This window comes from Lonchura striata, chromosome Z (assembly GCF_046129695.1).
Source record: "Lonchura striata isolate bLonStr1 chromosome Z, bLonStr1.mat, whole genome shotgun sequence".
NCBI lineage: Eukaryota > Metazoa > Chordata > Aves > Passeriformes > Estrildidae > Lonchura > Lonchura striata.
This window is the reverse complement of record NC_134642.1, coordinates 39,602,599-39,629,100: the sequence shown is the minus strand read 5'-3', so window position 1 is coordinate 39,629,100 and position 26,502 is coordinate 39,602,599. Positions and strand designations below refer to the sequence as shown.

General features: G+C 52.5%; 4 protein-coding genes across 4 annotated transcripts; all 4 read left to right on the top strand.

Annotated features, from left to right (window-relative positions):
* The first annotated feature begins 5,899 nt into the window (after positions 1–5,899).
* Positions 5,900–7,323, top strand: LOC110484170 (avidin-like). Its single transcript, XM_021554630.3, has 4 exons — positions 5,900–6,018; positions 6,102–6,315; positions 6,733–6,853; positions 7,179–7,323. Exons 1-4 carry the CDS (start codon positions 5,944–5,946, stop codon positions 7,219–7,221), a joined length of 453 nt encoding a protein of 150 aa, XP_021410305.2. The 5' UTR covers positions 5,900–5,943; the 3' UTR covers positions 7,222–7,323.
* Positions 7,324–14,507: 7,184 nt separating this feature from the next.
* On the top strand, positions 14,508–16,594 carry LOC110484197 (avidin-like). The gene is made up of 5 exons (XM_021554664.3): positions 14,508–14,582; positions 15,455–15,556; positions 15,659–15,872; positions 16,223–16,343; positions 16,418–16,594. Exons 1-5 carry the CDS (start codon positions 14,508–14,510, stop codon positions 16,449–16,451), a joined length of 546 nt encoding a protein of 181 aa, XP_021410339.3. The 3' UTR covers positions 16,452–16,594.
* A 4,520-nt stretch (positions 16,595–21,114) lies between these two features.
* On the top strand, positions 21,115–22,846 carry LOC110484163 (avidin-like). The gene is made up of 4 exons (XM_021554618.1): positions 21,115–21,242; positions 21,742–21,955; positions 22,381–22,501; positions 22,661–22,846. Exons 1-4 carry the CDS (start codon positions 21,117–21,119, stop codon positions 22,758–22,760), a joined length of 561 nt encoding a protein of 186 aa, XP_021410293.1. The 5' UTR covers positions 21,115–21,116; the 3' UTR covers positions 22,761–22,846.
* A 1,315-nt stretch (positions 22,847–24,161) lies between these two features.
* On the top strand, positions 24,162–25,792 carry LOC110484172 (avidin-like). The gene is made up of 4 exons (XM_021554632.2): positions 24,162–24,240; positions 24,756–24,966; positions 25,068–25,200; positions 25,602–25,792. The coding sequence occupies exons 1-4, from the start codon at positions 24,172–24,174 to the stop codon at positions 25,633–25,635; spliced, it is 447 nt and encodes a 148-aa protein (XP_021410307.1). The 5' UTR covers positions 24,162–24,171; the 3' UTR covers positions 25,636–25,792.
* The last annotated feature ends 710 nt before the right edge of the window (positions 25,793–26,502 follow it).

Genomic DNA, 26,502 nt, shown 5'->3' with positions numbered 1-26,502 from the left:
GCCGCACTGGGGAAAAATCTCTGCAAGGATGCTTGGCTTGAGCACAGAGAGAAGGGATTTTTGCTGCTTTTGCTTTGAGTGTGCCCAAGCTCTCTGGTTGGACTGCCCAGCCTTCCCTGGCAAGGTCCTGCCTGGTGTCAGCCCAGCCTCTGCTTCCCCTGACTCTGGTGTCACCAGACTGAGAATAAGTGTCTGGCACGTCCCCAGGCTGTGCTGACGAGCCTCATGGCTCTTGTCTCTCTTGCAGTTTGACACTGTGATTACTCCATGACTTCTGCAGTGACATTTCCTGTCTTTATTGTCAATAATGGAAGTGTTGCAAATACTGTATTTATTTTCAGCTGTGTGCAAGAGATTTTAATCTCCTTGTAGTCCTCACTGTGCTTCTGCTCTGATGCTTTTTGCTGAGCTGGCAGGTTGTTTCTATGCTCAGCAGCTGGATGGTTGGTTTTGGCTTCTTTTTTTTTGTAGGTTTGCAGGTTTCTTTTTGTTTACCTTGTGTTTCTTTGTTCTCTTTTTCTCTTTTGACAACAGCTTGCTCAGTGTGATACTTCCATCTATTCTGGTAAATATTTTTAATTCTTACCTGGATGATTTTTTCCCTTATAGTCAGAGGGAGGTTTTTACTTTTTCCCAATAATGTCCTGCAATAAGTGTTTAACCAGCAAGCACAGCTGACCTTTCAGAAGTCTTTCACCTTCCCTTGAGAGAAAATTTTTGGGTACCTGAAACTGGACACAGAAAACCACCAGGGGTCATGTGTACCTCAGTCTGACCTCTTCATCTCCAGGCTGTCTCTTCTTGTTCTCCAAGTTCTTCTTGGAACTTCTGCTGCATTCTCCAAGCCCACTCTAGGTCACAATCCTTTGCATCATCATCCAATTTCAAAACTGAAAGGATTAAAGTACTTTGGAACTGACTCAGACTAAGCTGTTTTTGTTTTTTCCTTGACCTGAAGCAGAATTTTCTTGTACTTTCTTTTCCCAAAATTCCCAGTAGTTACACAAACAAGCCTAACAGTACCCAAAACATGTACTTTGCAGCTGCAAGATAAATTCTGATGTTGCCAGACTGCCTTGGCCATCATTTTTGCCTTTGATGGAAAAACACCTCCTGATCCTGGACAGTCCTTTGTCCACCTTTGTCCACCTTTGTCCAGTGTACCACCTTTTGAAGGCCTTGTCATGCTTCCTGTAGCTGGTGCAGAGGCTGAGAGAACAGTACAATGAAGGAGAAAGTGCAGTCCTCAAATAGTCCTTACCCTAAGGAACAAGCACTGGCAACCAAAAACTTGATGAGGGTGGTCTGGTTGGCCCCAAAACAAAATTTCTAGAGCTGAGTGGGCTTTAACCAGGGACTGTGGGAGAGAATCTGTTTTTGGAGATGCACTAGTTGGATGAGCTATCAGCTTCCCCAGAAGGAAGGTGGAATGTAGTTCAACATCATTCTACCAAGCAGAATTTTTAAAAATCTTTTTGGGAAAAGAGGCTTTTCCACTTCCTCCTGTTATTTTCCTGAGGTGCTATTTAGGAACAATTGACCCAGTGAGCAGTGTTGCCCTTTTCCTCATGGAAAATTTATTTCTGCTCTAGACTGAGCCTGAGGAGTACACATGAGCACCAAGCTCAAAGCCCCCCATCTCTGTGCACATGGGACTCTGAAAGCCTGCGGGTTCCCCAGCCATCCCAAACTGCAGCTGGTACCTTGCCCAGGAGTACAGGAAAGCTCTCTCCTGCAGTCATTGGGCTGGCTAAGGTGGGCAGCTGTCCTGCAGGGAAAAAAAAGGTGTGGGTGAATGTGTGTGTGTGTGTGTGAGGATATTGGAGTGGTGCACTCAGGCACACGGATGCTGTAGCTGTCCTGGGGTGCCACTGCACATACTGACTGGCTCTGCCCCAGGAGGGCCTGTGGCAGATACAATCCCCAGGGGAGACCCGGCTCTCCGGACAGTGACAATCTGAGCCCAAGAAGCAGGTCCTGGTCTGGTACCATGGCCCCCTCCCTGCTGGTGCCGGGGGCAGGCAGTGGAGCACATTAAAGGGGATAAATCACTTCAGTTCTTAATAAATCTGTCCAACTGTCTACTCTTGTCCTTCTTTGGTGTCTTCTTTGGCACAGGTCCAAACTGGAAGAGGGAACTCATGCAATTCCCCTGTATCTTCCTGGACTAGGCTGAAGGGCTAGGGAGGAAGGGAGGGGACAAGTCCCAATGGTGGCTGGCTCCTGTGGAGTTTTGCTGAAGGGAGTAGGATGAGCCTCCTTACCCACTTCTCCACCTATAATGGCATGAAAGACCTGACCCTTGCTTTCTTTTCTGCTGCATGCAAGGCGTGGTAAGGCCAGGAGCCAGAAAATACCTCTGTGGGGAGTAGCTGTGCCAGTTAACCAAATCCCGTGTCCTTCTGCCCAGGGCTGGGCACCTTGCTTCCTTTTCCTCCTTTCTGTGCCAGTGCCACATTTGAAGGTTGCACCATCCTGGTTAGGGAGGCATAGGGATTAGGCAGGTCTACTGCCCTTCCTGTTGTGTTCCCAGACAATGCTGGGAACTGTGAGTTTTGATGGATGCCTTGGTAACTGCTGAGTCACAGCTGCTGCTCCAGCCTGCCAAAGCTGTGGGACATGGGTCCTGCATGTGTGGGGCCAGCATGGCCTCTTCTTGTGGCACCAGGGAGCAAAGGCATGAGCACCAGCTGGGACAACACTTCTCCCTCCCCAGGCAGAGTAGGACAAAGGTAGGAGTGCTGGGTACTCCCCTATACCAGGGGTAAGTCATCAACAGTACCCACAGATACAGCACAGCCAGAGCTGGAAATTCCTATGGTCATGGATGCTGCATCATGGGCTATTACTGGAATGAGATGGGATGGTGTGGGATTGCATTGGATAGCATTGCGGGGCTCAGCAAGAGCATACAGCCTGTTAGGCAGCATGGCACAGCACAGCCAGGGCCTGCAGCTCCTCACCCGGACAGCACAGCACGGCTCAGCTCGGCACAGCCAGACTCTGCCCCAAGGTTGCCCTCACCCCCCTGGATCCAGCATCACAGGGCCAGGGCGAGCAGCAGCAGCCGGGGGTCCCCATGGCAGTGGTGGCTGTGCGTGGTGCCTGGGCTCTGCCTGCACTGCTGCCCTATGCCCACTAAGCCCCTTTTTTATAGCAGAGGGGGCTGAGCCTCCTGCAAGGGACATCCATGGCAAAGGACAGCCTGGTCCTCCATGGGGATGCACAGGGGACCTGTACAAGGCAAGAACACGGACCTGACCTGATCTCAGATAAAGCTGGTCAGAAAAAGAGATGAAGGACATCACAGAGGGGCCAGTGGAGCTCTGTGAACACCACAGGTAGGGCAGGGCATCTCTGAGGACATCACAGAGAAGGGCAGGAGGGTCCTGAGGACACCACAGGAAGGACTATCAGCTCTTTCTGTCCACTTTAGAACTCAGTGTTCCCAAAGTCCTTAGCCGCCTTTAGGGCTGGGATGGGAAGCAGCCTATCCTATTTGCTGTGAGCATTCTTCCCCCACTTTTCTGTCTTGGGAGCTGGAGCAGGCCAGGGATCACCACAGTGGCCCAGGGCTGTCAGTGGGTGACAAATGGCCTTTTCTTCACTCCACAGGGGAGTGTTCCTGCAACCATGTAAGTAGACAAGTAACAATATCCAGGAAGAACAGGTTGTCCTGGGTGCAGCACCCCCAGAGCAGCTGGTGTTATTCTCTCACACAGCAAAGCCCACTGACAATGGAAAGGGACGGAGACCCACTCCCTTTGGGTCACCGTGGCAAGGTTAGTGGGAAAGGAGTGCCAGCACATGAGCGAGGAACACCTGGGGTTCCCACCTCCATCTGCATCCTGTTGGCAGCTTCCAACAATAGCAGTGATATCCCAATCCAGCTGGCAAGGAACAAGAGCAGGCACTGAAGACAGCACAGCTTCTGGCTGGACTGGTATTGCTTTGATGCATCAATACTGTTCCTTAACCCAGGCAACGGGCCTTCCAAAAATTTGGGTTCAGTCTTTATAAAGGGATATATCTGATTTCTCCTTCACTCTGGGCTGTATCACCTCAATAAGTTTGCATCTGATAGGCTCAGCTTTCGTCAGCCTCTGCATGGATGTAGCTGAGGGCTGAGAGGACAGTCCCTGGTCACAGACATTTTGCCTGCACCACTGTTTTTCAACAGTGATAATTTTTAACTTCTTCAGTGCTTCTTGCTTTGCATTTCTTCCTGGCCTGCTGGTTGCCCCCACTGCCTGCTGTGCCAGGGTTCAGGCATGGCATTGCAGAATTTAATCCTGCTGATTGCCAGCTCCAAGCCAAACTTTACTCTCTGATGTTTGGAAGGTGCAAACCCCATAGAAGACACCTCAGCACTCAGCTGAGATCAGCCAAGAAATCTACCTGCTTGAGCACTGAGCTGGACCTTGAACCTGCCAGATGAGCCACAGGGATTGTTAAGTACAGAAAAAATAAAGATTATGTGAACAAATAAAAATATTTTTGTGTGATGCTAAAATAAACCCACACCTGCGAAGGAGCTGTGGGCTGCCATCAGCAGGATGGAAACTTTGTGTTGTCCATCCGCAGGATCCAGCAGGAGCCCCCTGAAATGTGGTGATGGTGAGGGGGTGATGGAGGAAGGGTGATGTCTGCCCCTCCTGCTCCCCATAGCCTTCCCTGACTGACCTTACTTGTTACCCCAAACATTGGTAAAGCTCTGGGCAGCACCTGCTTGCCCAAAACCAGAGCAAATGGCAGCTATGTGGGAAAACACACCTTGTTATGCAGTTGATTTCTGAGACAGAAAACACTGCAGCAGGAATGTGTGACGACCAGCCAGTTCTCTAGACAGGGATTTCTTCCAGGCAGGGTGCAAGAGGGCTGTAGGGCTCTTGAAGGGAGGAGAAGGGGCTATGGAGATGCCAGCAGCTGAAGCACAGTGCTCTCCAGCCTAGATAGCAATGAGTTTTACTGTCAGAGAGAAACCAGGGCCCAAATGTGAAATATAAAAGAAAGCAAAGACTGAGGAAAAACAAAAATAAATGTTGCAAAGAACTGTCTTGTCTCCAATTTACAAAAAGTATTGTATTCTGGTGAATAGGCTCCATCAACTTTTGCTATGATGACTCGAGAATGAAAACATGTATTTTAGGAGACTTTTGAAAACCATTTAGAAATGGGTGAGAAACTTTGGGGTGAGTCCATTCACTTCAGCCTCCTTGGCCAGCAACAAGTATAATGTAAGGGAAATTATGAAAATATGTTCTTACAGTTATCTAAGAATTCGTGTGTAAATACAAGTTTTGTCTCTATTAAGATCCAACATCCCAGATATTCAGTGAATGTTGGCTTTTCATTAAGTAAATAATTCCCTTCCAACACAAACAAGTTTGTAAAAACAACAGCTTAATGTGCACATTAGACCTTTTTAGACCCATCAGTATGGGGCTGGGGAGGATGAGAAAGCCGAGTCCCAAAACAATCTGGATGGTGGGTGAGTTTGCATGAGCATGCCTGGTGAGGAAGGGCAGGGTGAGCTGTGTACTGCAGTCAATCCTGAGCTCACCAAGCTTAAGGAGTCTCAAAACCTGGACACAGAACTGGTGTAGCAAATGGGTGACAGAATGGACAACAGTTCCAGAGAGGGGTTTTCCCCTCTGACCATTTACCACCAGTCACTGATCAGCAGGAGCCATGCCCTCCCTGCAAGGTGACAGAGGAGTAGGAATGGACATTTTCAGCACTCATTTCTGGGAATGTTTGCTGCAATTACTCCCTCTTACGGCTCGGAACCACAGATTTGGAAACACCCAGATTGCACAATGTCCTGGCCAGTGCTGCCACTCATAGCCCTGTCAGCAATAAAAAGGAGAGGGAGCAGGAGCATCAGCAGAGACCTGCAAGGAGCACATCCCCAGGTACATCAGCTGTCTGCCTGCTGCAGCGATGGTGAAAGCAGCTGCCTTCCTCCTTGTGCTCCTCCTGGCCCTGGAGGCTCACAGCCTCTCTGTGAAAAAAAAGGTACTGTGATGGTGGGATGCAGAGGGTGGGGAGGGCAGGGGGCTGTGGCTGCAGGCACCAGTGCTGAATTCCCTGCTCTGCAGTGCTCCCTGGTCGGGCGCTGGGTGAATGACCTGGGCTCCAACATGACCATCACAACTGTGAATGGAAATGGTGTCTTTGCTGGCTCCTACCACACGGCTGTGACAGCCACCTCGAAAGAGATCAAGCTGTCACCACTGCAGGGATCCCTGCAGAAGAGCCCTAACCAGAAGGGCCAGCCCACCTTTGGCTTCACCGTCAACTGGAGCTTTTCAGGTACTTCTTTTCTAACTTCCTTATGGTATCCTGGACCTCTCCTGCTCTCACTCTTCTGCTCTTGAAGTTTTTCTGCCCTCCCTGCAGTGTCCTTGTTGATTCTCTGCCTTACCCTGCACTATCCCCACTGCTCTCCCTCTCCTCTCCCTGGAGCTCCCCCATCCTTGTCCATGGAGCTCCTCGGTTGCTGTCAGCTCCCAGTCCCAGGGTGCAGGAGAGGCAGCAGGGGCTGAAGCCTGCACTGTCTGCCCATCTCAGTGTGACACCCCAGCCCTCTGAGTCCTCCTGCCTGCTTTCCCCATCCCCTCTGTCCCCAGAGGCTGGGGACAGCAGGGGTCTACTGTTCCCTGTGCTGGGCCAGCCAGTAACCTGCCACATTGGCCACGCTCCACTCCACCTCCTGCCCTGTTCCCACAGATTCCATCACTGTATTCACGGGCCAGTGCTTTGTGGATGAGAATGGAAAGGAGGAACTGAGGACCATGTGGCTTCTGAGGTCACATGTGGACAAAATAAAAGATGACTGGAAAGCCACCAGGTGAGTCCCCCGTCCCTGCCCTGCACAAGGTCCCTTGTGCACCCCAAGGGGTTAGGGCTGTCACAAGTAAGTGGTTTGGATTGCTTGCAGAGCCATTCTTATACCTGTTGGCAAATCAGGTTTAATACCTGTTTTAAAAGCACAGAATAACGTATTTTGATGGCAAGGTTCACTTGATTGCTTTGTGCATGGGTAAAATGCAGAAAGGAAAAATACCATTCCCTGTGGTCCTGCCGAGGTGCAGATGTGGTGTGGGAATACAGGGCTGGGTGTGTGTTTGGACACTGTCATGTCCCTCCCTTACATCTCCTGTGTGTCCCCACAGGGTGGGCATCAATGTCTTCACCCGTCTGCAGTCACAGGAGTGAGAGCGGCATCGGGGGCTTCCCAGGCCGGCAGCAGTGCCAGGGGAGTGCCCCTGCTCCTGCAGCACCACCTGCTTCTCCCAGTAAAGCTTTGCTGCAAATATTTACAGTCTCCTGTCATGTTGTTGCAAAATGTTGGATAAGTAAAACGTTGTTTTAAAAGCTTTGTTCCCTGATGTTTGAGGTTTTTTATGCTTTCAAGCCTAATCAACAAGAAGGGCATTTAGCCTGTGAAACTGAGAGCAGCAGACAAGCTCAGCACTATGTCCAGGTGTTAAAAAGAGATCTTACTTGGTAGAATTGCCTTGTTAAGGTTTAGGTCTTGATGGGCTTTAATAATCTCAGAGTTGAGTGCAGGTTACAAAATTTGGGATGAACAATATAGCATTGGTAATACACACAAAGAGTTTACAGGAATTTACAGGACACTTGGCAAGATAACAAAAAAGCAATAAAGACAACTAGATCAGGAAAAACTCAGTGCTGAAGCAGCTCTGACTGGGTAGAAAGTAAATTCTGGCAGGGGTAGATCATGACTTATGGCCCACTGAGTCAAGAAACCCACCAACCCAAGAGAAGAGAAAAGTTGAACCTGCAAATTAATTGCAATCACACGCAAGAGAATTCTTAACCAACAGGAGGAAGGATAGTAACTAATAAGAGAACTAAATAACTCATAACCAATGAACATTAATGCTTTTGTTTGCTAGATGTGTAAATAGCAACATGTTTTGATAGTTGGTGTGCTTGATCTTTGGAATAACACTGAGGACTCAGGCTTGTGGAACTAAAATAAAAAATCAATGTCTCTCTTGGGTGTGTAATTACTGCCTTGTTATGCACCACGTAACAAATGAAATTTTTCTGGACAGCTCTGTAATGGCTCAGCACATACATTCCCAATACACTCCATAGTGTCTTACGGTCCCTTCTGTCACCATACCCGAGGCCTCATAGTGTCCCCTGCTGTGGCCCTCCATGGCACAGAGTCCTTCTTTGCAGCCCTCCCTCCCGCCACGATCCTTGGGATTCTCCCCAGCCCAGGGCAACAGGGGAACACCGCTCCGTTCAGCCTGGAGCAGTGCCAGCTGCCCATCTCCCACCGAGTGTCCTTTGGCAGGAGGCCCGGTTTCGGAGGCCACTGCCCGGCCACAGCACACTCTGCTATAAAAGGGGCCGGGCAAGCATGGGCAGAGCCTGGGCACCACACACGAGCCCCAGCACCAGGGGCACCCCAGGCTGCTGCTGCTGCTCGCCCTGGCGCTGCTCGTGGTCCGTGATGCTGCATCCAGGGAGGTGAGGGCAGCCCTGGGGCAGTCTGGCCGTGCCAAGCCGTGCTGTGCTGTCCTGGGTGCAGGGTGGGGGGTGAGGGGCTGCAGGCCCTGACCCTGCCATCCTTGTGGGGTGCTGGGAGTGACCAGGGGGCTGCCTGCTCCTGCTGTGCTTTCTGGTGCCCTGCCGTGCCCTGCCATACTGTGCCACTGTCCCAGATTGAGGAGCAGGATGTTTTCTATTGTCATCTGTGTAGCAGTTGTCTTCTGTTAAGTGCGCAGTTTTCCTTATCTCTTCCACAACCAGTCCTCTCTCAGGGGAGACATCTGCTGATAATGGGCTATTGAATGTCACTGCATGACTGAAAAGTACTATAACACCCCATTGTGAGATGCTCTGCCCAGAGGGAGGAGCCAAGCATTCCTAACTGGATATAATCTGGGTTTTGGGCACAACAGAGGCAGCCTTTCCACAGGTTTCCAAGAGGAACAGCTGGGGTTTTCCACTGGACCTTCAGAGGAAGACTACACACTTCTACAGGAGCACTGTACCAAGAGAACCACATCTGCCACCCCAGGAGGACTGCAGCTGCTGCAATTTGGACTGCAACCAACATGCTGGCCAAAGGAGAGTCATGCTGTATTCTGACTCTGTCAGTAGTTTTTCTTTTGTATTATTGCATGTATTTTGTTTCTTTTCCCTTTTCCTAATAAATTGTGTTTCTGACTTGGAGTCTCACTGGTTTTGCTTTCAAACCAGAACAGCCACTCCATGCTGTCCTGTGACACAGACTGCTGTGCCATGCTGTCCTGTGCCATGCTGTGTCACCCCTGGGGCACAGTGTGCAGGGCTGACAGGGTTGCATATCTTTACCATGCCATGCTGTGCTGTCCTGTGACACCCCAGCACACAGTGTTTGTCCACTCCTCTTGTGTCCAGCTGTGCCATACCATACCACAGTGCAGTGTCCGTGACCAAGGAGGCTGTCAGCTCTGGCTCTGCTGTCTCTGGGGGTACTGTGAGTCTCCTAGACTTTCTACAGGGGGGCACCCAGTACTCCCAGCTCTGCCCTGCCCTGCCCTGCCCAAGGAGGGAGAGCTGCTGTCCCAGCTGGCGCCCGTGTGCTGGTCTCAGTTGTCACACAGAGGGACCATGACATGGGACACATATGCCACGGCTGGTGGGGGTCGTGGGAACTGTGTCTCAAGACTGCCCAAGCCACCCACATAACCCCCGGTCCCCAGAGTGACCTGCGGGGTCTGTGGAGAAATGAGCTGGTCTCCAATATGACCGTCTTGGCCCCGAACACAGCTGGGACCTTCTCAGGCTCCCACCAAACTGCAGTGGCAGCCACCAACAAGCAGATCCTGGTGTGACCCTTGTGAGGGCTTCAGCAGTGTCCCAGTGCCAAGAGACACCCCACCTTTGGCTTCACTGTGCAGTGGCAGTTCTCAGCTCCAGCAGTGACAGGGATCCACTGCCCATGCTGGGAATGGGGACCCCCCTGTCTGATGCCCTAAATCCCTTGTGGCACCCAGAGGAACCCTGGCTGTGGGCACAGATTGGCCACATGCACACATTCCTGCCATGGGAAGTGGTGGTGGAAGAGCTTGTCTGTGGCAGGTTTCTGGAAGAGGGTGATGAGGGTGTCCATCGGTCTGTCCAAGCAGGGCTGATGCCCAGCTCTGTGTCCAAGTGATGTGGAAGCAGTCCACCTGGCCAGTGTGGCAGGGAAGTCCATCTCTCTGTCCAGGGCATGTATATCGGTCTGTCTGCCAGGACCAGGTGGCCCAGGCTTCCTTGTCTTGAGGTGCTGGCTCTCACCCCGCTCTGCATCTCTTGAACCTTGCCAGACTCCACCACTGCCTTTGTGGCCAGTGCTTTGTGGATCACCATGGGAAGGAGACACTGGAGACTACATGGCTCCTGCAGGAAGAGGTTCTGTCACACAAGGATACCTGGAAAGCCACAAGATGAGCTCTGCCCATGCCATCTCACCCCACAGCCCTCCCTCCCACCTTGCTGACACATCTTCCCTGCAGGATCAGCTCTTCCATCTTCACCCGCATCAAGTGGTGGGAACAGGGACCACTGCTGCCTGCACCCTGCTGTCCTTCTGCATCCCCAAGTCTCCCCACTGTCCCAGTCCCAAGTTGGGCTCCTGGCAAGGAAACACACCCTCACTTTGCCCTGCTTCTTCCCAGTGCCTCCCAGCAACTTGTTGGCAGGGCTCCCCATTCCCACACTTGCTGCCCTCCCACATAGAGCCAAATAAACCTTTCTCCACAGGGCAGAGAGCTGTGTCCCTTGCATCCCTGGGATACAAGCAGCCATGTGTGGATGCCTCCCCATCTGTGGCCATGGGGAGAGCAAGGCGCTGGCGGGGGGACAACAGGGAAGTGTTTTGTAGGGGCTGGGAAAGATGGGGTTGGGGGATAGTAGCTGGGTAATTCTGCTTCCTGATCATGGCTTCAGGCTTCAGCAGGGGCCTTCTTGTCTGCGTACTCATCTGGGACATTCACAGTGCTGGGTGGCTCCAGGCAGCGTGCCCAGTGTGGGGCACCCACAGCTGAGGGTAGGGGTGAAAGCTGCATGCAGGCAAGCCAGCACTCTTACCTGGCCTCATCTGATGTGTCTGCACTCCTCTCTGCCCCTTTCCACATACTGCTCTGGTTGGGAGTCTCGGTGCTGCATGCACATATAGGGGAGAGCTGGGTTCCAGCCCTCACAGAAATCTGAGGTGTTGGAGTGGTCCAAAATCCAGGCTGGATGCTGGGGGGATCAGGAGAGAGGCCTGGGACTCCAGGGGGAGCTACTGGGCAGACCGGGCGGCTAAAGCCAGATACTGAAGGTGTGCCTGTTGTAAACATGCATATGCTGTACTATGTTCCTCCCACCGACTGGCTGTCACCTGATCAGCTGGCGGGTGGAGCAGGATACCGATCTTTTCTGGTGTTCATATTCACACGATGTTATCTGAACATTAAACTTTATCATCTCCTTAGGAAAGGAAACAAATCAAACAAGGGCCCAATGCCCTTTGCACCGGTCTGACACTAGACCTCACTAATCCATCATTTCGGCAGCTCATCGGTTTCTGACTCATTAGTTATATAATCCACAATGCACAGCTCCTAACTCCTGCTCCTGAGCACCACAGGGAGAAGCTGTGTGGGCAGGGAGAGGTGCAAAGGGTGTGAAGGACAATGCTACCTGGGGACTGTTGGGGCAAGAGGCTGCTGGATGGGGCAGAAAGCACACAGTGCCCTGAGAAAGTGTCAGTGCCTGTCTGCCAACCTCTTCCTCTCACAGTATGCTTGTCCCTCCCCACCCTTCCTCAGCCTTTGCTTGTCGTGGTGTGCTGTCACAGCCTGCTGGGCCGTGTGCTGGGTGTTAGTTCGATGTCAGTGACAGCAGGGGTGCGATATTCTCCCTGCGAGCTCTGCAGATCCCAGTTATTGCTGGTCCAATGCAGGAACAGAAAACAGTGACATGGGTCTTGGGGTAGAACTGGGGTGATTTATTAGATGGATGACACAAGGACCCAACACCACAGCCGAAACACCACAACCCCAAGACCTGAGACCCCCAAGACGAGACTTTAGGGGGGATACAGAGGTTTTTATACAACAACTTAGAGGGCGTGGAATAGGACAACTAACCAATGAGAGCATGGCAAATGAGGAGTCTAAGGTGGGACTCACATTATATAAACCTATCAGGGAAAAGAGTGGGGGGGAATAATACAAATGGGATATCAAGTACTAAAAGATTGACAGAGAAGGTTCTGGAGAAAGGGGTAGGGATAGGGAGGATTGACAACTTGGGAGGGAAGAGTAGGGAGGAGAATAATGGGCAAACAAAAACTTAAAGCAGAACACACCACAACATTAGTTCTTTTCCCTCATTCCTAGCTGGGCTCTGGGGCTGCACGCAGAGTGCACAGACCTGAGACTCTCCAGGGACTGAGCACAACTGGTTGATGTGCCTGGTGGTCCAGCTTTTGGTCAAAAGTCACCCTACATCCTCATCCTCACCCTTGCACCCTCGTCCTCATGCCTGCATTCTGCACAGAGTCCTCAGTTCATCCCCACTGATCCTTGGCACTGCCCTGATCATACTGGGGTCGTTCTCCTGCTTCCCCTCCCAAACGCCCACTGTAGCTGTCACCAACACCGTAAGCACCCAAAGACTTCTCTGTGAGGCTAAAGCCTTGGGACCTCAGTGTTATGTGTAACGAATATAATTCGTGCCAGTATAATATGATGTATGTAATATTTTATATTATTGAGAGGATGCATAAGTTGGCACAGGGAGTTGCCCCACATATTTGGAAACTGGTCCCTGATAAAACCTCATTTGCAAGTTAATACATGTAGCTTGTCCAGAGCTGGGTCATTTCTCCAGGTGATACAGGAACGCAGGGTGATGATCATCCTGGCAACAACTCGAGATTGGAATAGCTGGAACCCTCCAGGGTGATACATCTGAATGCTGTGCTCCAGTGTTCCAGCAACTACATCAGGGAGATTCATCACTTTCCAGACACTGGATTGTTTGACTCAGTGCAGAGAAAAGAGACTTTATGAATATGTGGGACTTTGAATGGAAAGAAAAGGCTGATCGCTGAAATCCCGGCCTTGAGCAAAATATTCCCTATAAAAACCACCTGCGCCTGTACTGGGAGGGTGATGTGTGGGCATAAGGGGACCCTCTGCTGAGGCACCCAGCACCGATCCTGGGCTCAGCACTGTCCTTTTCCTTGTGGCTGGCTCAGATAGAATTTGATTGCTGTAATAAAATTTTATTTTTATTTTTAATTCAGCTGGTTCAATTTTTATCCATAACATCAGTGTGAGTGGAGGATGAGGCTGGGAGCCCTGTACAGCAGGACATGAGGTCACTGAGAACCATGTTGGCCCAGGACATAAGATTTAATTTAATTTCTGTCATTTCATTACCCCCACAACTGCAAATTCCTTGGCTCCTGGTTCCTCCTAAGAAGGCAGCCAGTGGGACAGAAAAAGACCCCAGAAGCATTGTGCTTGCTTAACAAGAAAACTGAAAGTATAACTGTAGAGTTTACAAGAAGTCAGCACTGGGAGTGCCACCCCCTCTGTGTCACAATCTGTGTTCATCAGCTGTCCTAACCATCCCATGTCCTGTCCCTGACCTTGATATGATCCTGCCCTTTTATTGACATTTTCCTTTTTCTCTTGCCTGGTATGTGCAACCTGGGCTGCTCTGCAACTTCCAGCTTGCAATGCCCTACTCAGAGGTTTTCCTATTACTGTTGGGGCAGGTTTGCTTCATTCATCTCCCAGTTCCCTGGACCCACATGAAGATCACCTGCTGTCCCTGCACTCTCTGTCCTTCTGTCCATCCCCTGCAATGACCAGAGGGTGCTTTGGGACACAGGAGCTCCTGCCAGGCAGGATGGAAACTTAGACCCAGCCCTCAACCAGTGGACATGGGCCTAAAGACCCCCAGGCTGGGTGATGTCAGTGGGCAGCCCACGCAACCCCTCCTGCATGCCTGTTTTGCCCATCCCCATCCTGGTGTCCATCCCTGTTCCAGTCCCTGTGACTATCTCCATCCCTGCCTCCCATCCCTGCCCCATCCCCATCCCTCCCACCCTTGCTTCCATCCCCATCCCTGCCCCCGTTCCCATCCCCATCCCTGCCCCCGTTCCCATCCCCATTCATGTGCACATCCCACATCTCTCATCTTTGCCCCTGTCCCCACCCCAGTTGCCTTCCCTATCCCACCACAACCTCTTCCTGTCTTCATCCCCAGCCCTGTCCCCATCCCCGTTCTTACCCCTCTCCCCCCGCCTCCCCCCCCACCCCCGTCCCTGTCTCCTTTCCCTTTATTGTCCCAGCACCAGTCCCTCCTTCAGGTACCGCTCGGGGCTTTCCCGGAAAGCAGTGGCGGAGCCGAAGAATAAAAGCATGTGAGTCACTGGAGCGGCGTGGCAGTGATTCCTTGCCGCCGCTGCATCCCGAGCTGCTTTCCCGATGAGCCGCCGCGTCCTCTCCGTTCTCGCCCTGACTGCAGGGGTGTCCGTGGCAGCGGCTTCGGCAGGCTTCCAGGTGGGAGCTCCTGCTGGGAAACACGCGTGGGAAACTCGGCTCCGAGGAAGTCTGGGTGGGAGCACGCCTGGGGATCCCGGCGTTCGGGGAGAAACAGGAGTGGGAGACTCGCCGGAGGGGTGGAATGATATGGGAGTTCCAGCACTTGTTAGGGGTGGGACACGCGTGAAAGACCCCTCTGCGGGGGGAATACTTGGCAACAGGAGAATCCCCTTCTCCAGCGGGTATCCAGACGGGAAACCCTGCCTAGGGAGACGAGGGAAGTGATGCTCCAGAGTTGTCCGTATGCCCGGGCGTGATGTGGTGTGATGGAGATTCCTTCCCTGTTGCAGGGGCCATGCGTCCCACTTCCCTCCTAAATACCTGGAGGAGAACTGGGGCAGGGGAAGCATGGGGACCCTGCCCCCGGGTGTGACTTGCCGCTGTCGCTCTCTCGGACGGCGCAGTGTGGGAGCGCTGAGGCAGCACTTAGGACTGCAGGTGGGATGTGCAGGGAGGGCTCTGGCAGAGACGGAGCCCGCTGTGGACCTCAGGGCAATGCCCATCCCATAAGCATAGCGCTGTCGTGCTACGCGTGTCCAGGTCGCAGCACAGGTACCCACAAACACGGGCAGATCTGCCCTGGATTCACACAACTCACTTGCCAGGGCTACAGGAGGGGTCCCAGCCATGTTCCTGACTGTCCAGGTCTCCCACCTTTCAATCCCTTTGCTTGGCTTACCCCAGCTTTTAAACCTCTTGACGTAGCTGAGATAGCAGCAACTTTATGAATCATGTCTTTTAAAAATGAATGCTTGAGCACTCTCAGGACACCAGGAACACTCTGCTGTGACACCATCCGCAGCCTGACCTTTTTTGTGTTCTTTTCCAAGCTCCTCTGCCAAGGAGATGAGCACCCCGGGGAGAAAAAGACCAGCAAGAAAAAGAATAAGGCAACCATGAGCTGCCTAGGGGAAAGGAGAAGGCATATCAAGGTGAGTGCCAGAACCCCATGGGCACTGGGGGTTTTGGGCAGGGGCTCAGCCTGTAAGGGCTGTGTACAGACAGCCCCCAGGGACACATCTGCTTATCCCCAGCCATGCAACCTGACTGGCTGGTGGGAGAATGATCTGGGCTCCAAGATGCAAGTGTTCAAGGTTGGCAAGGACGGAACCTTCTCTGGCGAGTACCATACCGCTGTGTCAAGCACCAAGAAACCCATCCAGCTGTCCCCACTGACTGGCTCCCAGCACCTGGATGAGGACGGACAGTGCACCTTTGGCTTCACTGTCAACTGGAAGAAGTTCTCAGGTCTGTAGTTGCATGATGGCTGTTGTTGGATGGAATGGTGGGATGGAGAGGAGAGCTCAGGCAGGTCCTAGTGCTCATCCCAATTCCTCTGTTCTCTCTGCTGTCCCTTGTCTGTCCTTCCCTGATCTCTCTCCACTCTGGATGGTGTCTGCAGACAGCAGTACACCTCCCAAAACTAGTTTGGGTGAGGCAGCACCAAGGGTTGCTTTGACAACACCTCTGCCACACAGCATTTCCCTGCAAATATCAGGATCTGCTCGAGCTCCATGAGCACTAAACCCACTGATGCCTGTGAAGCTCCAAAATCAGCTAGGGTCCTATTGGGATGCTAACAGCCACCACTGCTTTAGACTCCACAGCCGTCTTCGTGGGCCAGTGCTTCAATAGGGATGATGGGAAGGAGGTCCTGCACACCTCCTGGCTGCTGCGGGAGAAAGTCGGCTGGGAGTCAGATAACTGGAAAGCCACCAGGTGAACCAAGGTACCCATCTGGGGTCCCCACCCTGCTGCTGGCGGGGCACCAATGGGCTCCTGCTTCCCCACAGGACCGGCCACAACACTTTCACTCGAATGGACTGAAAGAGGGGGAGAAGCATCTTATCCTGGACACGCTCAGGAGACAGGAGTCCCTTCAGCACAATCAGTGTGTTCCAGCCTGCTCTGATGTTTCCAGCTCTGGAGGAAGATGTCTCAAAAAAACCCAAATAAAATTAAAGATGTGTAAACACAACCTTGTGCAGTCTGTGGATATATCCTGGAAAAGCTGGGCAAAAACATGGTGGAGGGTGGGTGTGGGATGAAACTCTCATTCCCTTATTCTGGGAAGAGACTGGCTGCAAGAAAGCCTGTTTTCCAGTCCAAAGAGGATGGTGCATCCCCAAAGTAACCCTCTGACACTGTGACCAGCACTCACTCTTTCCTGCTGAAAGACTGGTGAGTGTGCTGGGAGGGTAAGCTGGGGAGTTCTTCTGCATCACAGAAACTGGGCTGGGAGGCCCCTGGCACTGACACAGCCCTTAAGCAGGCAGGTGAGGGGGCTTCCTGGAATCTTCCTGGAAATGCGATTTACTGAACAGTTAATGACCAGCAAATACAGCCTCTCAAATCTCTGCCCAATGGACTATGTGACTGACCAAAACAGGAAGCGCCTGTGCTGCCCTAGGCACCCCCTCTAAGCCAAAGAAAATGATTTCAAGGAAATCAGCTCTGGGTCTGAATCTGAAACTTAGTCCTTGTGCCTTTGAGTCTCAAAATAACCCGGGACAGTGCTGCATGGCCTGAGCTGGCATACTGCCTGGGATTTGATGAACTTAAATTAGGACTGAGGTGCTGGGGCTGCCCCTCCCCTCTGCTCCCCTGGCTTTTCTGCCACAAATGCTGTAGGTGGAAGAGCTCTGCTAACAGCACCTATGGCTTTAGCAAGTTTGCCTGCTCTGTGTTTTTGCCTGCCCTGTTGCAAACTCACATGTGGTTTGCTTCTCAGGTCTTTCTTTCCTGGGGCTCATGTTCTGTTTCCAGAGCAGTGCTGCTGTTCCCTTCTCCGTGCCTTGCTGGCATTTCTCCAGCTTTTTCAGTTCCCTTACAGCATTTCTGACCAGGATATCTTTACACCAACCCTCTGTTATGCATTTTTATATCTGCACAGCTTTTTACATGCTTTTAGAGGAGTTTTTGTTACACTACGACATGAAATAACTCACACATGAATGCTAGATACAAAAAGGGAAAGAAAAGAACCCCAAAAGTAAACTTTATTTTCTGACTCCACTATATATATAGCATAGCAAAATGACAGTGGATTGGAGGGTGAAATCACCACCTCTCCAACCACACTGGTCAAACCAACAGTCCATCAATTCTCTCCACCCACAAAGAAGAGTGCAAAACAGTCATTATTTACATGAACATTAATCAGGAAATTCAGATGAAATATGTAAACATCAGAAGGCATAAGAAACTTTTAGGAGAACTTTAAAACTCCCAAAAGAACAGGGTGACAAGTCTGAGACCCAGGAAAGTGAGGGGTGTGAGAGGGCATCACAGGACTCTGATCTCATTTGAAGCATGACCAACCCAGCAGTGAGGCACCCCGCTAAGCCTCCAGCCTCACTGCATGCATTCTCCTGCCCTCATTATTGCCAACATTTCCCCAGGGCAGGGGTCTCCCAAAGCTGTGCAGCATTCCCAGAGTGCTTCTCAGCAAGGCAGCAGTGCTGACCACAGTTGGAGCATCCTGCAAACCCCAGCAGGCAGCCACAGTGCTGGTGAGGAGCACGACAGACAAGAGCTGTCAGAATTATTTCCAAGGCCAGTCCCTACATGAGGGCACCCAGGTAGGCTGCACTGCATCCCTGGCACTCCTCGGGTTTGAGGTGAAAGGTGATTGGACCTGCGGGTACCTGCAGGCATCTGGGAGTGGTTGAGGATGGGAATGTTTCTCCGTGGACATTTGGCAGCCCTCAGCTCTGGGTTTTATTCAGTTGCAAACCTGCTCACAGTGCTGGTCTGCAAATCCAGCACCATTTGTTTCCTTCTAGCTCTGCAAGTGTGAGCAGGACTTCCCCTTCAGTCCCACTGCAGGAAAACCCGCTGTTTCTGCTGCATGACAAGACTTGATCAGGGTCATTCACACATTGTGAATGCCTCCGGGGGCAGGGGGAGCTGGTGGAGGCAGGAGCTACCTGAAATCACATGGATATGTCTATGTGGAACAGCTGTTCACACCCATAGTGTATCAGTTAAGAAAAAATGAAGTTAATAGGATCTTGGCATGGGGTGATGCTTGCATAAGGATCAAATGCACTGAAGTCACTGTTAGAATGGAGAAGAAGCTTCAACTGCAGGGATTCTCCAGCACTTACATGTCTTAACCACATGTGGAAAACTGTCCTATGCAACTGTTTCTGTGGGGACTGCTCCTGTCAACCGTTGACAAATTTCTCAACACGGAACATCTTAGTGCCCAACATCTCCCTCAGTGCAGCTGTCGACCCACCTAAGCAGAAGAGGCAGGAAATTCCCAGGTCGCTCAAGGGACTGCATAGTTGGTGGAGTTGGGTGTACCAAAACCTGGTACCCCTCCACTCTGCAGCAATGACAAAAGATTAAATTTGATTTTCAAGCCATAACTTCACTGATGAGTGAAAACACATAGCTCCCATCCCCTTCACCACTTCTGTGTGATCCTCTGGTCAGGACCCCACATTTTGCTCTGCTCTTCTGCCTCTCTCCATGGCCTTGTTCCAGCTGTAGCCTTGCCAACCACAGACTGCCATCCTGAGAGAATGGAGGAGCTCCTTAGTTATATTCTCAGCCCTTCCTGGGTCTGGTTTGGAACAAGGGCACCCTCCCATATGTGTTCTGCCTCCCTATCCTACAGATGAGCTCATCAACTTTGTCAGTATAACCCCTTGTGTGGATGAGGCACCTGCAGCTTGTTCAGTTCGTCCTACCTGGTTCATAGGATTACTCCTGCCACCCTGCCCCACCCAGGCTCTGCTGTGGCACCAGAGCTGAGTCCCCTCCACTGCACTGCACCCTGACCAGGCAGTGGGTCATTGACCTCGGCTCCAATGTAACCATCTTGGCTGTGAACAGAAAAGGCAACTTCGTGCCTGCTGTCACACACCATGAACAAGGTCTGGGTGTCACCACTGCAGGTGACACACTCAATGAACTAGAAGAGCCAGCCCACCTTCACCTGTCACCTAGAGTTTTTCATGTGCTTCTCCTTTCCCAGTCTCCCTCTTGTATTCCAGAGCTCCTCTAGTGTCCACTGAGATGTCCTTGGAGTATCTCTGCCCTTCCTGTGATGTCCGGCTCAGCTAGGCTCATGCCACCATGCCCTGCATATCCCATACCTGTTCAAGGTCCCAGCAAGACATGAAGCTGGGGAGGGAAACATCTCCCACCTACAAGCAACCTTTCCCACTGACAGATTGGGTGCCTAAGAGGGACAGCTCCATCCCATCCCATCCCATCCCATCCCATCCCATCCCATCCCATCCCATCCCATCCCATCCCATCCCATCCCATCCCAACAGCATCTCATCCCATCTCTTCACAGACTGCAGACTCCATGACCACCGCCATGGGCCAAAGCTTCACAGATGAGGAGAGAAAGAAAATACTGAAGGACCACATGGATCATGCAAGATGAGGCTGACATGCTCAAGGATGACTGCAAAGCTAGTGGGAGGGCTGCAGGGCACTTGTCCATCCTTGCTCTGTGCTGGTGCTGCCCCTGTGGGGGTTGCATAAGAGCCCACGGGGGAGTGCCAAGTCCTGGGTGCTGGGAGCCAGCTGGGCAGCAAGCAAGGGAGAGCAATGTCAGGATCCCAAGGGCTTTTGCAGGAAGTCCACAGGATGGGAATTAAACTCAGGCCTATAATTTTTTTTATTAAAAGCTAAGTGCAATCTGAACGTAGGATCATGCTCCCTGAGGAAGAGGAGAATGGGTTTCCTTGTCTTCAGGCCCAGGAAAGATGAGAAGGATTTTCAAAGCAGATCTCACCCCTTGTGCTTGGGCAGGGGTCAGAGAGGTACCTCATGTCCTGGACACAGCCAGATGCCACTTCTATCTTCCCCTTCAGTGATATGTTTACCTGGTTAGAGTGGTATTTTAGAGGCTGTGTCTGTGCTGTGTCCCTGTGCAAATGCCAGGCAGTCTGAGCACCCCCATTACAGTCTTGCACAACCAGGAACTCCTTGGGAAGCATCAGACAGGGCCCTGCCCAGCCTCAGAGCATCATGCATATGGCATCGCCTCCCACAGTGTCTAGGAAGGCAGCATGCACAGAACATACCCTCCCACAGGAATAAGCAAATTTTAACTTCTGCATATCTTCCAGAAAAGCCCTTCCGCACTTGCAAGAATGGCTGATTCAAGAGTTTGTGCTGCAGTGACAGTCTTAGGTCCCAAACCCGAGGAAAGCCCAGCACAGCCAGGATGAAAAATAGTTTAGAAAGAGCAGCAGACACAGTGCAGAAGAGGATGGTGACAGGGGATGAGCCCCCATTGAGCAAGGAATGGGGTCGGCAGAGCCTCTTGGACAGTGGATGTGTAAATCATTCCTGCATCCCCACCTCCCTGCACAGCCGTGCTTGTCCCCACATTCCTTCAGCGCTGCCCAGGTCAGGCAGACCTCCTCACCTCACCTGGCCTGGGCACGCTGACATCAGGACACTCAAGCTGCAGCTGCCAGCCGTCATGGCTCTGGTTACAGCTCTATAAAGGGGTTTGGGATGCAGAGCAGAGAGGGAGATGGGCTGGGCATTTCACAGCCCGAAGCCATGTGGGGCGGTGCTTTCATCCTGGTCCTCGCCCTTGCTGTGGCTCTGGCAGAGAGTGTTGCTCCTGCAGAGAGGAAGGTACGGGGATGGGTGACAATGGGAGCGTGGCAGACATGGCAATGGGATGCAGTGTGAGCAGCCAGGAGTTCTCCCTTAAATGCCATTTTAGGCTTAAACAGGAGAGCCTTGCAAGAACCAAGTCCAGGCAGAGGGCAAGGTATCCCTGGATCACCCTCAGCCACCTGGTATCACCTCCAGAAAGATTTGTTCCCATGAGGGAGCCATGCACAGGGCATTCCTTGCCTTGGGGTTTGTGCCTGGGAACACCATGCATGTGTGCATGGACCTGCGATGTCTGGGTCTGTGTCTGGGTGTACCGTGCATGCTGCAGGGCTGGGATATTCTGGCCTTGCTCCACCATCTTCTCAGCAGCACCCTGGGGCAGCATTTCCTCAAACTGGGATCAGGGACAGCCAATGCCCTGCAGTTGCACCCACAGAGGGCTTCTGGCTCCCCTGGTGTGGGGCAGCAGCAGGGATGGGGTGGGGACAGAGAGTATGTGGCTGTATTCCTTCAGTGCCAGCTCAGCGGACTGTGGAGGAATGACCAGGACTCACTGATGGAGATTTTGGTGTTGAGGGACAATGGGGACTTCCAGGGACAATACCTCACAAGAGTCACCCTCTCCGGGGGCTGTGCCCAAATCTCCCCGCTGAGGGGTACCCAGCAGCAGATTGGAGAGGAGGGCTGGCCCACCTTTGCCTTCACTGTGCGCTGGGACAAGTTCTCCAGTAAGTGCTGGGATACGTGGGGATGGTACAGCAGTGTCGATAGAAGCCATGCATGCAGCCAGCAGGAATTTTCTTTCACCAGGAATTCAGCTGGGTGGTGCTTTGGTGCAGCTAAGAAGCAGCACCTGTACAGCATGGTGCTGTGGGGCAATGCTGGGCTTGAACAGGGGAGCCCCTCCTCACCCAGTATCCTTGGAGCAACCACAGTGGGTCCAGACCCTGTTAGCACAACTGGGATGTTGTGCTACAAATCCTGCTTTACCTGAGGGAGCCACAGGGAAGGGCAGGACCCCCCAGCATGGGTTTGGTGGTTGTGTGGCCATTGAAGCAGGAACACAGCTTCTGGGAGCTGTGTCTGGGAGGACTGTGGGGAAGGGGAAGCAGGCAGTTTCTCCATGGATCTACCAATAAGTGCTTCCTCCCAGATGCCAGCACCGCCTTCGTGGGGCAATGCTTTGTGGATGCAGGTGGAAAGGAGACACTGAGCACCATGTGGCTGCTGCGTGAAGCTGTTGGGTCCCTTGAGGAGGACTGGAAAGCCACGAGGTAGTGAGGGGATATGGATGACACTAATCCCACAGAGGGGTCCTTACTTGAGGAAACCTGGGGGGAATTCAGGGACACCCCATCACTGCTGCGAGAACTGGCAGCTCTGAGCAGGCAGTGTCTGTGGGTCATCCTACTGGAACTCTCAACTTCTCACAGGGTCGGCAGAAATGTCTTCACACGCAAACGCACCACAAAAGGAAAGATCCTGTCGAACTTGTCCCCTCCCTGTGAGGCTGTGTCTTCACCAGCCCCATGATGTGATAGTTTGGCTGCAGCCTAATCCCCCAGTAAGGCAAGAAACACCTGCCTCCCAGTTGAGAATAAAATTTTTAAATCATCAGCTATGGTTGTCTTTTCTTAAAGTCTGTCCTTGCTACACCTTCTGTCCCCAAAGATACCCCTCACAACTGCACTTCTGCAAGGACTTCTGCATCTCTCCCTGATCCCACCCATCTGCCTCCCTGGGCTCATTTCCCATCTCATCTAAACCCAAACTTCCACCCTGTGTCATCATTCCCCACCTGCCTGATGGTGGCAGGGCTAGCAGCAGCATCCTGAATTCAGCTCACTTCCTTGCAATGCCTTCATATCCATTCCCACCAGACCCTTTCTACTACTGGCACTCCATGCTCTGTCGGATTGGGCAATGGAGGTGTTGGAGGTGCAATTTGAGATGTTGACTAACTTTGTTCTCTATGTCACCTCAAGTAAAATGTGCACAAGTTAATGTTCCCCTCCCCTCCCCTCCCCTCCCCTCCTCTCCCCTCCCCTCCCATTACCTAAACAACAGAGTGAAGTGCTGAGCACAGAATGTGCCAGGCTAGCAGTGGGCATTGAGAGGTGCTACCCCAAAAGGGGCACTCCCTTGGCCCCAGTTTGCACACTGCAGCCCTGTTGCCATGCCCTGCCCCAACCACTGCTGTCTTGGAAACCAGCAGATGTTGATTCAGCTGAATCCCACCTGAATTTTCAGCTGCCACAGCCATATGCCTGCTCCAGGCACCACAGCAAAAGCATGGCTCAGGAAGGCATGGACTGTGCATGATGCATTTTTCACATCAAAGGTCCTTTAAAGCAGCCAATACAAGGAAGAAGTGTGAATACAATTCTGGTTATCATGCTCTGTGTGTTTACCAAACACACTTGCTGGGACCTCAGTAATGTTGCTGCGGTTACTTCTTCCTCTAGCTTATACAAAAGTAAAAGCAAAAGCATCAAAATCAGTAGCTGATATCCAGAAGAGGCTGGAGAAATGTTACTGCTTCTAAAATTAGTAAACTTTCCCTTTGCGCAATGCTGCAGCATCCTCATCAAGCAGTGGCAGCAGCAAAAGAGGGAGGGGGTAAATGCTGAAATAGGTGGTAGTTTCCAGCCGTTGTGCATGGGAGGCAAATTCCCAAAAAAGGTATTGATGCTTTCCAGGCTACTATAGAGCCTTATAAAAAAGTAGTGTCCCCACTCCTCTGCCCAGCCATGCTTATTCCTTCATTCCTTCAGCCCTGACCAGGTCATGCAGACCTCCTCATCTCCCTTGCCTGTCCAGGGCATCCTGACATCAAGCCATTAATCTCACAGCTGCCATCCTGGTGCTGGTGGGGCTCCAGTTACAGCCCTATAAAGGGCGCCAGGCTCCAGGGCAAGGAGGAGCTCTTAGCAGCCTTGCAGCCATGAGAAGTGCTTTTACCCTGGTTCTCGCCCTTGCACTGGCAGTGTGTGTTGCCCCTATGGAGAGGAAGGTATGGGGACAGATGACAGTGGGGATGTGGTGCTGACATCCTGCTAGATCCCAAAGCTTGCTGCTGGGGCATCATAGCTCAACAGGGAGCCAGGGCTGGGCTGCTGGAGCTGGTGGGAACAGCACTGTGCAGTGCTGAGGGAAGCTGCAATGAGGTTGGGAAGAAGGGACTGCTCCTGCAAGGACACTTCTTGCTGCAGGAAGTCATTCAGAGGAAGGCAAACAGAGCCATATCCCAGACAGCTCCTGACTTCTCCCCCCAGAGTGTAGGGAAAGTAGCACAGTTGCTGCTTCAGCATGGGGGGGACTCACTCTCCCTTGGATAGCTGAAACCACCCTGGACAGTGGCTGAGCTGAATGCAATCATAGCTCAGGCATGATGCTCACACTGAGATGGTGAAGTCTGTGATACACCATCCACTGCTGCAGACATCTCTGGACAGAGCCAGGGTGAAGGGATGGGAGCAGGATTCTCCCCCTCCTCCCTCCCTCCAACCCACAGTAATGGCCTTGCAGTGCCTTCTCTCCGGGTCGTGGCGGAGCGACACCAGCTGCCGGATGGTTGTGTCCACCCTGGACAAGGACAACAGATTCTCTGGTTTTTACCTGCCGGGACCTGCTGCTGGCTACTCGGAACTCCTCACGTCACCACTGGAGGGGTCCCAGCAAGATACAAGGCTGGTCCCACAGCCCACCTTCTCCTTCACTGTGAACTGGAGACTCCAAGGTAGGCAACAGGGGCTATCATCCAGTGGGTGGGGATGCCAGCAAGACACAGGGTGACCTTGTGCCTCGCTACCTGACTCACATCACCTTAAACCCTTCCAGACTCAGAGATGGCCCAGACAAGTGTCTTCCTGGGCCAGTGCTATGTGGACAGCAACGGGGAGGAGACCCTGCATGCCCTGTGGCTCCTGCGAGAGGCAGCGAACAGTCCTGAAGAAGACTGGAAGGCCATCCGGTGAGTGCTGTGTCCCAGCCCTGCTCTGCCAGGGTCTTCTGCCATTCAGGCTGGAGAAGGGAGAGACCCCACAGGGTGAAGGGTGATGGTGAGGGTGGAATGGGTTTGTCCCCAGTGATATGTAAGGGCTATGGAACATCCATGTAACATAGTCCACCCCTGCATGCCAGACGTGCCTCACGGTGGGAGATCCCTGCATAGGCTCTGGCCACAGAGAGCCCTGTCTGGGACCTTCTTTTTACTCTCCACAGCAGAGGGAGAAGGAAAAGATGCCAGCACTGCCTCTGCCTGCAGGCTGTTGGAACCTGTAGTACCTCAGTCAGCCACACAATGCTCCCCTTGGGTTTCTCCTCTACCCCCCACAGCATGCATGACCCCATCTGATTTGGTGTTTTCTGCAGGATTGGCACCAGCACCTTCACACGGATAAAGTAACAGCAAGTGGGAAAATCCAGCAGGCTCAGGATGGCAAGGAGTGCCTAGGCAGACTTTGCCCACACCAACATGCTGCACTTGAACAGCTCTCAGCCCAGAAGTTCATGCTTTCTTAGGCAAATTCACCAGATGTAAAATAAAGGGTTTCTGTGGGGAAGCAGGGCTTGACTCTATCTTCTGTCCTGCGTCAAACTGGTGCATTTTGTCTCACCCAGCAGCCACCCTCCCGTAGGGAGGTTTCACTGAAAAAGACAACAAGGCTGAGGGCAGCAGAGTGCCTGGGGCTGGCGACTGTCCCAGCCCACCTCCCTGGCAGTCTACAGCAGTATTGTGCCTGCAAACCTGGTGCTATGCTCTGTGTAAGATGTCCCTCGAGATGGGGGACAAATCGGGCTGTGGCCGTGCAGAAGGACACGGCACAACCCCAGTGTGCTGCCGCGGCTGATAGCGCAGAGCTTTCCCCTGTGAGCCGAGCAGAGGAAGCCCTCGGGGAACGCTGGGGCGTCGCAAACGACTCTCGCAGAGCCGTCAGCCTCCGGTTCCCAGCCGAGCCGGATGTGCAGCGGTGGCTGGCTGCCAGCTGCCCTCCCATCCCAGGCTTGGGGAAAGCTCCCAAATAGTCCCCGGCCCCCCCCAGAGTCCCTTTGGCACGGCTGTGTCCCCCGAGAAATGCGTGGGGGTGTCTCCAGCCAAGATGTCCAGACATGGCTAAGGAAAGAGAACAGGGGAAGGGCACATCTGGCACGTCTGGACTTTTTTAAACATCGCAGACTGACCTCTCTGCCTTAGACATTTTGCCAAAGTGGTCCTAACACAACCCTTGGGGGTTCAGCAGGCCCAGGGCTGAGGTGCCCAGCTGTGAGAGCT